This window comes from Pinus tabuliformis, chromosome 9, assembly GCF_031772625.1.
Source record: "Pinus tabuliformis cultivar Carrire ecotype Pingquan chromosome 9, CPIR1, whole genome shotgun sequence".
In the NCBI taxonomy this organism is placed as follows: domain Eukaryota; kingdom Viridiplantae; phylum Streptophyta; class Pinopsida; order Pinales; family Pinaceae; genus Pinus; species Pinus tabuliformis.
Genome location: NC_142307.1, coordinates 1471510709 through 1471524225, shown reverse-complemented (window position 1 = coordinate 1471524225; position 13517 = coordinate 1471510709). Strand labels below are relative to the sequence as shown.

Here is a 13517-nt window from a genome sequence, read left to right as displayed (position 1 = left end):
ATAATTAAATTCTATCCACACAAATACTTTAACAATAATTTAATTCTATCCCTAAAAATATATTGATGAACGATTAGCTTGGTAGTGAGGAGTTATATCCCATGAAGATGAAGTTCCGGATATGATTAGCGAACAAAAAAATTTATTTAATTCAAATTTACGTGGATATTAAATTTTATAATACAATTCTATTAACAAATTATTAATTATAAAAATGCATTTGCAAAAATATAACTAAATGAAGTTTTGTTGAATTATTCTCTGTCAAACTCATGATGCAGGAATAATTGGAGAAACGTATTGTTCATTGTGAAGGAATAATTTAGACAAACGAATTGCTTCAAACAAAACGGATGATACAATCTTCCGTATAATATCGCCAGCAGCCTGACGTTATCTATGTTTTTTTTATTTCATGGAGAAGATTTAGAGAAAGATACTAAACAATGAATTATGCTCGAGAAGAAAAAGAAAGCTGCATCACGGACCAAGAAAAAGTAGACCAACAAATCTCAGTGTATTTCACTTTATTCTGTACTCTCGTTTTCTATTATGTAATGGTACAACGAATTATTTGCTTTATGTTTTTGGGTAGTTGGCAAAGTATCCCTATTTTTGAATATTTAAGATACTTATCAATTTTCTTTTATTCCGAGACTTCATCCCAAAAAAATATTCGCTGAAGATTGCTATATAGTTATTATAATAATGATTAAGGTATAATTTGGTTAGTTAAAATTTATATAATTATTATAATAATGATTAAGGTATAATTTGGTTAGTTAAAATTTAGTAATAGGATATGTTTTATTTAATGTATATTTTATTTTAAAAGGATGGGTATTTATGTTTATTGAGTTTATCGAATTATTAATAATAATTATTACTAAAAGTATTAAATTAATGAAAAGTGAAATATCAATATGACTTATTAGTAAGGTATTAATATTTTAAAATTGATAAGCTACTTGTTTAAGTGTTCACAAGGTACTAGTTGAAGTGTGGAGGATGAGGTGTTTAAGAATGATTATTATGATTAATGATATTGATTTTCATTTGAAAATGAGGGGAAGTGCAAGGAAATTAATGTATCATTCAAATTTACAAGGTATTATATATGAGAGTGTTGATATATGTGCTATTCTCTTTCATAAATAGGCAAGGTACCAATTTAAGCATAGGAGAGTGAGGGTAGGAACCAAGGGAAGAGCAAGAAAATTCAATCAACATTCCCAAGGTACCATTGTAAGCATGTGAGAGTGCTAGTAAGGTATCAAGTTCTTCACATACATTGGTGAAGTATTGACTTAAGAGTTGGAAGTTGAGGGGAATATGGTCTTCCAACCTAGGTACTAGGAGAAGGGAACGTAAATCCATTAAGCACTAGAAAGGTATTGGAGTATGAGAAAGTGTTAATATGTTAAGTAACTTATTTACATACTCTAGTAACATACTAACCTAAGAGTGAGAAGTTGAGGGGGATAATGTATTCCATAGTAGGAATGTAAGGAAGGACAACACTTAAATCCACTAGGTGTTGGTATGATGCAAACTTTCTTGCTTACAATAGAAAGGTATCAATATAAGCATAAACTACTCTTGGGAAGGTACCAACATCCTCAATTAAATTGGTAAGCTAACAACTTTAACACATGAGAGTGTCAACAAGATATTATCAACTCCAATATTAACAAGGTGCTATAATAAACATAAAAGAACATTAGTAAGACTCCAACTTCCATTTTCTAAGGTATAAACTTAAAAGCATGGTCAAGGTATCAACTCGAACATTTACAAGTTGCTATAATAAACATAAAAGAGCATTGGTAAGACTCCAACTTCCATTTTCTAAGTATAAACTTAAAGGCATGGTATAAGCTTAGAGGCATGTGAGGAGGGTCATTCCGATCGAGAGAGAGTAAGGAAATCCCCTCAGCATAGTGAAAATAGAAGCATAAGAAAGCGCTAAGATGGAAGAAGAATGCGATTAATAAATAAAGTTCAATCATTTAAATTAAAAGTAAATTAACAATGTATGGAGTTAATCGTGAAAGGATGAACTCAACACTATGTTCCCAAAAGAACGAAGTGCAAACTTATTTGCACAAGAATTATAAGAATACCAATGTGCTTAGATTCACGAAACTGACAAGATGCATGGTGATCTCACCCCATGTGAGTCTAAATTCAATATCCTTCCTCGATCTCTTTCCCACACTAGCAGATAGTTACTTCTTGAACACTTCATCGTCAACTTTATTCCCTTGCCAGGTAGGGTTTATGATAAGCACTTCGTTAGAATCTACTTAAACAATAACAGGTGGGGTTCGCATCGGGTTATCTTGGACCGGTAGGAGACACTACTACCCACCGACTGCTTTGTCGGGTATTCGATCGAACCCAATTCATACATTTGTGCAAACTAAATATGTGTGCTTAAACCTTTTACGATTCCAAACCGCAAAGAATTCACAAATACGATTACAGAGGTTTCCTATATATAGTCCTCCTTGGATCCATCTGAAAGACACAGACGCTCGTATTAGGAGAGTTAATTAGCTTGGCCGGAAGAGAGATTGTTATGGCACAAGCCGAGCTGGTGGGTTGCCCGAATTGCAGAGCTGAGGTATGGCTCCATCCCCAAGTTGCTGGTTTTCGCTGTCAATACTGCGGTGTTTATGTTGGGATTCGCCAACCAGAACCCCGCTGGCGGCCGAATCCCGTCAGGAAACTGCCAGGTGCTCTAAATTTTAACAAACCCAGACATGAGCCGATTATTGTTAGTCCCGTTCATGTGGTTCGAGTCTCCAGTAAGAAAAGAGCCGTTCTGTGTGGGATTTGTTACAAAAATACGCCATACGAGCTGAAAGGCTGCATCAACGATGTGAACTGTATGAAATATCTGCTCACAACTAAATTCAACTTCCCGGAAGACTCTATAGTTACTCTCACAGGTATTTAGTTATTAACTGTTTCGATTATCGTAAATGGTTTCAATTCGTCTAATTTCCACATGTCTCATATATCAATTTCCTACCCACCTGTTATTGTTATCTGGTGTTCATTACCTGAGCTGTGTAGTTTGAATTTTTGCAGAGGAAGAAAATGATTCCAAAAGAATCCCTACAAAACGAAACATCCAGAGGTGGATGAGTTGGCTGGTGAAGGATTGTCAACCTGGGGATTCTCTGGTGTTTCATTATTCTGGGCATGGTTCTCAGCAAAAAGATTACACTGGCCACGAAGTTGATGGCTACGACGAAACGCTGTTGCCTCTTGACTTTGAGACGGCGGGGATGATTGTGGACAATGAGATCAACGATACGCTGGTAAAACCCCTTCCTCCTGGGGCTCGACTGCATGCAATCGTCGATGCTTGCCATAGTGGCACTGTTCTAGATTTGCCCTACGTCTGTGTCTTCAACCCCAGGTCAGTACTTCTAAGATTCAATCCATGTCTGGTTCTCAACTTTTCTTTAGCAGTATATCCATCTGTTTTGTAAAATTAATTGTTATTTTTTTACTACGCTGACAAATTAGCGGAGGAAAATGTGCGTGGGAGGACCATACACCTCAAAATGGTATGCGCAAAGGAACAATGGGAGGTGAAGCGATATCTTTTAGTGGATGTGATGATGACCAGACCTCTGCAGATACCAAAGTAAGATTATCTTTACGAGGTTAGAATGTTTGTGATAATGAAATATTTTGGAAATATGGCAGATAGGAATAAAATTAATTATTGGTATATTGGGAGAAAAGTGAGTGATGAAGCTTCCATGCCTAACAAATATACGTTTAAAAAATGAATTATTATTATTATATACTTATTTAAAATATTCCTATATATAAAATCGGTGTGATTCTTTATAATTATTGATGGCCGGTAAAACAAAAACTTTAAGATTACGCAGTCAATTTTCTAATAGAAATGTTGTGAACAGGCGCTTTCAAAGATTACATCAACAGGAGCCATGACTTACAGTTTTATAAATGCAATTGAGAAAGGAGAAGGGAACACTTATGGGAGTTTGTTAAGTTCTATGACTGATACTGTTCGTGAAGCACGCCATAAGCAAGCAAAAGCGAAAGATAAGGTTATCGAAGGAGCGGGCTATAAACAAGGCAAAGTTCAGGCCAGAAAACCTCCTGATCTTACAAATATGCTGGTCCAAGGTGGCAGCTACAAACCAGGAAAATTCCAGGTATTACAATGAGATAGGAGTGTTTTATAAAATAGACTTTAAAAATAAGTAGGTTAAAATATATTTTAATTTCTTTTAGTCACTTTCAAAATTAAATTTATTACTATTTTTATCATATAATTTTCTTTTTATTTGCAGGAGCCACAATTATCGTCGTCTTATCCATTTGATGTCAGTGAGACGCCATTTTATTTGTGATGGAGGCTGCAGGGTTGGAATTTGACGGGCAAAATGCCCGTCATAGGCATTTTGACCGTATTCTACGTTTAAAAATTTTGACCGTATTCTACGTTTAAAAATTTTGAAAAAACTTTTTCCCTATGGGTTTTCAAAGCTATAGAACGTATTTTGGACGGTTAACTTTTTAACAAAAACGTCATTACTACCCTGTCAAACAGCTAAAAACATGCCTGGCAGCAGTCCTGGAATTTGATCGCACGTATTTACTCGTAATATATTTTATTGACTGGTCAATAATTAAGTGCTGTAATATTTGTTTTTATGGAAATAAATTAAGTTGTTTCTGATAAGATATAATGTCAAAATTTTATGAATGAATATAATGCTTTTTTCATTTGGGAAAAAATTAAGTTCATGTTATTTAAAGTTATATGTATGTTATATGTGTATATTTGATGGCAAGTATGGTTGTAATTAAGTTAATCAATAATTGATGGTTGTAATATTTGTAATTCACATTATAATATTTGTTTTTATTTAAATAAAATAAGTTTATGTTGTTTATATTTAAATAAATTAAGTTATTTTATTGTGTTTGTTTTATTAAAAATTCAAATTTTATTTAGCTTTTATGTGCTTATTAATCCAGAGAGGATGGGTAATGTGGAGGATAGCCTTTAATCAACTCTAAAGTTTTTGAGATGAAAATTTTTTTAGGGAAGTTTTTTTTTGGTTTAAATTAGTGGAAGAAATCTATTTATTTTTATTGAAATTGTAACATTTGGTAATGAATCCAAATTCCAACCCTCAATGAAAAGTATTAACCATATAAATCAATCCCAAAAATAACAACATAAAATACATAAGTGTGTATATTTATAGAATTATGGGAGTAAGATTCAAAATGTTGATACCTTAGTGTTCTTACACTTTGGTAAAAGAAATAAAAAGTATTAATAAATAATATTATATTAAATGTATACATTAAAAATGTATTTTATTTAAATTAAGAAAGACTATTTAGTTTTCAAAATTATTTATGATGTATGAAGGATTGTTAATAATGGGTTGTCTTTTTTTAATATAAAAAGAATAATTTACCATATTTAAAATATTTATTTATCATGAAATTTTGATAATTTTATATGTCGTTATTTATTTTGTAATTTATATATAGAAAAATGTAAAAAAACATTTTAGAAATGATGGAAATTATAAATAAACATGGTAATTTTTCTTAGAGTCCTAGATATTTGTGCTTATTGTTTGAAACAAATTTATTTTAAACTTATTTTGATGGTATAGTTTCAATATTAATAGTGTTTTTTCTCTTCGAACATATTTTAACTATTAAATATCGAGTGACATATCGATCCCTATTAAGCTTAAAAACAAAGGTTAAATAATCAAATTTTAAAGTTAAATAATGGATCACAAATTTTGAATAGTAAGATTAAATATTAATTTTTTTTTTTTTGCAAAATTTATTAAAGTGATATTGTAAAATGATGTGATTAAATATTAATTTATTTATTTTTGCAAAATTTATTAAAGTGATATTGTAAAATGATGTGAGACTTTTTTTCTTTTTTTTCATCTTTATTCTTTTTAATTTAGTTTATTGATTTAGTCTTTACTAATATTATTTGGATTTCATCATTTAGATTAGTGAAGTAGACCATAGTCTAAATGATTTTATCATGCCTTTTATTTAGTGCGGGAAATCATGTAGTGGGGGAATTCATGTGAGTAAAAAAGGAATGGAAACATTAAATTCATAGTCATGACTATAGTTATATATACATCACACCGTTTCAACCATAGGATAAGGATATTTGTTAATGATATAGGTTTTAATATTGTTGGACACATAATGCTTTTGTATTTTTGTGTCATTGTCAATCATTTGAAATATGAATAGATAGGTGAATATGAAAGGTCAATCAACTTTTTCAAGGATGATATTAAGAGTCATCTTAGTGTATTAAATATGTATTTACATTATTGGAATATCATTCAAGTTTTGAGTTACATATCTATCTAACATGACATCAAACATATGTTTATTTTGATTAGACCAACACTCTCACTTAGAATTGCCTCTCTACCTATCTAACATTCTCCACCCAACAACTATATTTGACATGGTGTTCAATTCCCATGATGTTCAAGCTTCAAGGAATTACTGAGGTGGAGGTTCGAGCTTGATGGAGTACAGAATCCTCTTGACGTGTTGAGTGGATGTGACCCTCTTCAGAGATTTAAATAGTGTGTTTACATTAATTTCACTCCTTATATCTAATATGTGTTTTCTCTTGAACACATCATGTCTCTTATAATAATCGTCCAAATCACTCCTCCAATGCTATACTAGTACCGACGTCTATCATTTCTCTTTAGTTTTGAGGAATTTTCAATTATATTAGGTTGACAACTCTCCACTTCCAACAATGGTAGGTTGCAAAGTTCAAGCATAAAAAAACAAAACTTGACATTTAAATGGGTTCCCATTAACCCTAGATGGATATATTTATTATTGGGATGTGATTATAACTTGGTCACAATTTATGACAAAACTATTATAATTTTGGTTAAATATTCATATGAAGTGAATACTATTCTTTTAAAGGAAGAGACCCACTAGTTTCCTAGACATTCAAGTTATTTATCCATTTTGTTATTTAAATTCTTTACGAGATTGTCTATTGACCTTTGTCATAATTTCAACAAACTTGACAACAAAATTTGAGTAGTGGTAGTCCAACCAAGAGAAAATATGTCAAGTATTGGAATTTATATACATTCAGGTTCTAGCCACAATGGTTCATAATGATCACCTAATATGTTAAGTTAGTTTCTTCCTCTCTTAGTTCATTCTTGTTTGAGTAGTGGTATTCAAACTAAGGAGAAAATATGTCAAGTACTGGGAGTTATAGATATTCAAAATCTATTCATGATGGTTCATAATGATCACCTAATAGGCGAAGTTAGTTTCTTCCTCTCTTAGGTCATTCTTGGAGTCAAACAAAATATCCAATGTTTCAAATCCTTGACTACAGTGTTCTTAACATTGTAATTGGGTAATGCCTCTAACAAAGCTTCATGATGCATTTATACAAGCTTAGGTTCAGTTGTAACTAGAAACTACCATGTTTATTGATGGAAATTTAAAGGAATTTGTTCACCCTTTGAAAGAACATCACTTATAAATGGCATCCAACATTTTTATGCTTCAGAATGATTTGTAATGACACTTTTACCAGGTGAGAAATGTAGGTTGCATATAATGCACTTGGTAGAATAAAATGATTCTAAAATATACTAAGATAACTACCAAAAATACCACCGCTATGGAGCACCTAGAGATTGCGAGAAACAAGACAACCACTGCATTATTTCGTCTCCAATGTTGATGTGTGTTGACTAGTAGGGAGAAGTACAAAGAGTTGTCTAGACATAATGTATAATGATGTTTATCATATCAAATTATTACAATTCACATGAATATAATACACAAATTATTTATAAACAAATATACACATTAGTATTAACAAAAAAATACATGAACATATCACATTGAATGTTCAAAATTACCTCTAGTGCTCATTTTAGTATGTAAAAAAAAAATATTCAATACACAATAGTAGGTGATCTACTTATGTTTATGATACCCTCTATTTTAAAATGAAAAGAATGGGTGGATTTGTACAAATTATATGTGAACCTATGTTCCAGAAAACATAATGGAATGAAGTAGTCCATAATGTGTGTAATATGAAAAAAAAAAAGATGGAAATGGTGTTTCTTAATGATATGATGACAAATGCATGTAGTTTTATGTATGCATAGGCATGTGTTAACTCAATATGCACCAATTTGTGTTACCAATATGAGCATTCAAGAATAAAAAATCATCTAAGATATTTGATTACCTAAAATATTTTAGTTATAGGCAAGAGTTGTTAAAATATGTCCTAAAATCTAGCCATTAAAAATGGCTAAGGTTGTCTCGAGTGGAAAGAGGGGGAGGGAATGGATTTTCATTAATCCCGAAGGAATCATTGAATTTAGTTATGCTTTGGGGCTAGGCCGGAAGACCAACAACCAAGCTGAAGCTTATGGAATGCTCTTGGGACTAATCCTGGCATAAAGAAATCGGATAAAAAGGATTCAGGTGTTACAAGACTCCATAATCATTATAAGTCATATGATTAACTCTTCAAAGGCTAAGATCTCTAACCTGAATCAAATCATTATGAGAGCCCAGAACTTTCTGCTTGCTTTCGACTCGATGACCTTTTATCATGTTTTGATGGGAAATAATCTTGATGCTGATAGACAAGCCAATAAGGCAAGCCATATGGAGGAGGAAAAATATGTAATAAATGATGTCGTGAGCATGAAAAAATTCCTTAAGAAAATGAAGAGAGACATTTGTAGGCGAGAAATAAAGTCTCAAAGGATAGCTATGGAAGTGAAAAAGTTGCATCTAACATACCATAATGATATGAAGCCCCACCCTTATCCCCTAGATCTCTCTTGGCATCTTCCTCCCCCCACCTCCCCCTTCCTATCCTTACCCCCATCCATCCCGCCTCCCTTCACCTTCCTCCCATTCCCTCTCCCCTTCCACATTACCCTCCCCTTCCCCCTTCCCTATGGCCCCTCCCCTTTCTAACCACCACCTCTACATTATAACCACCACCTAGGGTTCCTCCTCCCCCTGTCGCATCACCCTCTACAAGCTCTTGCTAGCCATGCGTACTTGTGGCAAGTCGGACATCGAAACTCTCTTGAAACATGGCATCCTATGGAAATTGTGTACCACACTTGTTTCAAGATTAAATCATAGCATGCGACATCACCATTTTGCCCTGGTTCTTGGAAAATTGGGCAGCGCATCACCTCCAGCATCTACAAGGAGTTGATTTTTACAGAGAAATATTTAATTCAAGACTTGATTAAAGTCAAGCTCACTCATGGGAGAATTGTGGGGATGCCTGATAGAGATCAGGAGCTTGGTGGGAACTTAATGGAGGATGGTGGAATTATGATGGAGTACTCATGGGATCTTGATTACAATAATCTCCTCAATCTTCTCTGCATCACTTTGTGGTTAGGCAACAGGAATAAAGTGTAAACTGGTATTTGGATTTTGTATGTTTTAAGGTTTGAGAGTGGGGCAATGACCTCTGCGAAAGCCTGGTGGCTAGAGCCTAGGCTGATGTGTATCAATTTCAGCGTCACGAAGGCTGGGAATTATGCTGTGAAGAGTCGAAATGAGGGTCAGAAGGTCTATCTATCTGAGGTTTGAAAGGAAATAAATAAATTTTGAGTATAATTGAAGGTCAGAGATGTTGGGCTTCAGTTTGTTTGAGCGTTTGCAGTAAGAATGGATTTGGAATACCGAGTGGGTTCATAACTCTCTCCGGAAGAGGAAGGAGAATTGGAGTAGGCATGAGGTTGGGCGGTGTATACTTGCCAAGGATCAGGGCAGTCTGTTGTGGGTGAGAGAGGGTGCCTGGCTATGGAAGATCATGAAAAAAAGTGCCAATTTATGGAGCTTGATAAAAAGTGAGGTTTTGGAAGCCAACATGCAGGGTATTGAAGATAGTTCTTGGTCGAGCACGTGGGAAAGCCACAGGCCGAGATCTGGTGGGCTGAGGGCATGTTCCTCGATGCACGGTGACAGATATAGACCCACATGTCTCACCTATGTTCATGATCATTGGGAAGCACTGTCAGAACTCCAACAAAACATGCCTCAGCAAATGCATGAGAACATGACCATGCAGGAAGGGAAATTGAGAAACAAGAACGCATTAGGCAACTTGAGGACAAAGTGGATGCACTGTGCCATCATCTTGAAAATTTGAATATCAAGGTGGAAGCCATGGAGGGAGGTATGTAGGCAAACATGGAGGGTGTGACAGACTAGGAGAATTCCAAAGACTCAAAAGATGCCTCCCCAGGCCTGCATCTAAACAACCCAACTCTTATGGATATCTGACCACCTTTGTATTGGTTTTGTTTTTGTTTTATCAAAATGATGAGCTGTAAATGTATATACCTCTTATTTCATTTATGTCAAAGTTATAGTTGTAGATATCCCAGAATGGAAAATTTTTTGTAAGAAGTTCAGCCATATCTACTGCAATAGTCTAGATGGACCAAGAATTTTTATCAACTTGTTGAAGCATGGATCAATTAATGTAAAGAACCGATTTTGTTGCGAATGGGCATGACTTTTTTAATATAAAATATAGTCATTCCAATTTTAAAAAATGGCTAAGGTTGTAGAAGAATTTTTTAAAATTTGACTAATATTATAAGACTAAAAACCTCCTGGAAACTATCCACTACAAAGTGCTTTCCTTGTAGTGAAATAGAATGGTTTAGTAATTTGTTCATTTCTTTGGTGAAGTTTCCAAAGATCAATAATTAGGGGAGAATGTGAATTGATTTTCATTTTGTTTATTGATATATCTTATTTGGAGATTTCTTCAAATTATGTGGCAAGTTGCCATCGCAATCTATTTGTTACCATATTTTGTGGGTAACAATGTTACCAACGAGAACTTTACCAAATATTCATTTTATGGATGTCATATAAAATCGTCATTTTGATGTTTATTTATTAAAAGTGGTGATGTACGGTCTACTTTTTTTCTTTATTGCAGGGTAAAAATTCCAAGATTTGTCAACTATCCCATTAAAAACCAAATAACGTTATTACAAAAGGCATGAAAAGCCAGGTTCAAATGTGAAGGTGGTGATGCAACATATATACATTTTTTATGGTTAAAATTAAAATATTTTCTAAAGATGAAATTAAATACCAAACATCATGACTATGAAAGCAAGAAAAAAGATTGTAAGATAAAAATTTGGTGATATAACACCACACATTTTATATGGTTGAAATTAAAAAAAAAAATCAACCATAGCATTAAATAACAAATATCATGACTATTAAAACCCCTAAAAATCAACATGAAACTGCTAACATGGACTGCTTGATGATGTGGCAATGTCAAGCCACTTCTGTTGTTGTGTGTTACGTATCTGCTTAAGAATGATTTTATTTCCACCTCCACATGGTTTGGTGATAAGGAATCTTCAATGGTCTCAAGTCTTGAGTTGTGATCACAAACCATGTCCATTTTCTTTCTCTCGGTTGATTAGCTTGCGTACTCAACTACAAAGATGTCTTTCAACATGTTTCCCTTCTTCATATCCTTCTTCATCATATTTCCATGGTATGATAAGGTACATGCATGTACAATTTACTCATGATGAGATGACATTAGTATGAAAACCCCTATCCTAAGATAGTGCATATTGATCCATTAGCTGAGACATAACTAGGTGACAAGATGGGAGACGGGCTCAGTGACTATGCAGTTGTGTAGCTCGAGGTGTCAGGGGTGAACCTTGAGCCTTAAGACTCCACCATGCGCAATCCAATCTTGGTTGAGGAAGAAAACTGTGCAATTATGGAAGCTAGCGTGATGAGCTGAAGGGATGAGCATTGGATCATCACATTGCACAGTTTCGGGACACTAAGGAGAATGGACAATTTTTCAATTACATGAACTAGGGGCTCAAGGGATGAGCTTAAGGCTAGAGATTGTGCAAAGTGCAGTTAAGTCTAGGTTGGGAATATGGATTGTGCATTAGAGGAGCCAAAGTCAAGGCTTGAGCACTCGAACTACGCAGTGCAACAATCCTAGGAGGTGGGAACTACGCATTACATAGTTTCAAGAGGCGAGTTCACAGCTAGAGGACTAAGACAGCCCAATGTGGAGTTTAGGGACGTCAGGTGAAGCTACGTTGCTTGGTCAGGAACCTTTTCAGAAATTGGCCAAGTGTGGGATTCCTAAGGTTGATGTGAACAGTAATAAGACTTCAACTGTGATCACACACATGGAATACTTGATGACGCAATAACATATATCATCTTGGACACATGAACAATCTTTTTCACTTAGTGTGATAACTTTACAACAACGTATGACAAGTGCAACACTAAAGATACACTTCGCGATGACTGTGACGAAACTTGTTCGACAATGCTTGAAACTTTCAAAATGAGAGTGAAATATGTTTAAATGGATAGATTAACTAATCTGAAAAAACATAGCCCCTTGAAACCACGAGAATAGGCATATACATATTGTGCGACAGTTAACATGAGAAAAGATGAAATTTTTCCTATGTTACAAAAGGGACCAAAACATCTCAAAGAAACACATGGAATGAGTTTCACTGTTTGCAACGACAATGTACAAGACCAAGGAAGGCTCCGAAATTCAGTGTTGGCGAAAAATTTGGATGGTGTTGTAGCAATGACGAAACTTGGTGACACACTAGTAGAATTCCATATTCTTTGCCTTGGTTAACTCCTTTGTCCAAGGCTTCATCTCTTTGGGGAGTATTAATTCATTATGTATATTACTTTGGGCCCCCAACTTCCTGCATGAATAAACATGGTCCCCTTTATACCTTTCTCGACTGAACACAACATAAGATTCAATGGTATCACAATTTTTCCAGTTGGGAAGGGTAGTGTAGTTCATGAGCTTTACATTTTCAGAGTATGATTTTTCATCTCTGGTGTTCGTCCACTACTAGTAGGCCTAGAGATACCCCAACAAAGTCATTATAGGAGTACAAACATTGCATCGGTACCAAGAACCCTCGAAAATACACAAAAAATTTGTTTTCTTCATCTCTCTCAGCAGGAAGCCTTTTTTTGCTTTCACCTTTATTTATTTATTTTATAGGATTGTGCATTGGCACTTATTCATTTTATGGACTGAAGAGGGACCTTAACTTATTGAGAGAAGGAAATATTCTTCCATAATAGAAGCATATAGAGACTTCTCATTTTGGTTTTCTTGTTTAGATTTTTCCCCTTTTCCTGTTTTATGGATTGGATAGGCATGAAAACACTGAAACATAAAAACCGAGTGTGGGAATAAGGTTTCTTGAATAGACATAATTTCATAGTTTAACGAAAATTCTCCTCACGGACGAATCATATTTTCCATCAGAACTTCATTGACCAAAATATATAACCAAGATAAGGAAGATGGACCAAAGGTTAGCTAAATGTTTACGTTTCACAAG

The 13517-nt window shown here is 34.2% G+C and overlaps 1 protein-coding gene and 1 pseudogene across 1 annotated transcript; both read left to right on the top strand.

The window, feature by feature from the left end:
- Positions 1-2526: 2526 nt before the first annotated feature.
- LOC149154167 (metacaspase-1-like) lies at positions 2527-4464 on the top strand. Its single transcript, XM_089439407.1, has 5 exons — positions 2527-2954; positions 3097-3430; positions 3541-3661; positions 3945-4205; positions 4344-4464. Exons 1-5 carry the CDS (start codon positions 2582-2584, stop codon positions 4401-4403), a joined length of 1149 nt encoding a protein of 382 aa, XP_089295533.1. The 5' UTR covers positions 2527-2581; the 3' UTR covers positions 4404-4464.
- Positions 4465-9381: 4917 nt separating this feature from the next.
- The window catches only part of LOC149154166 (aquaporin TIP1-2-like), a 54193-nt pseudogene continuing 50057 nt past the window's right edge, over positions 9382-13517 (top strand).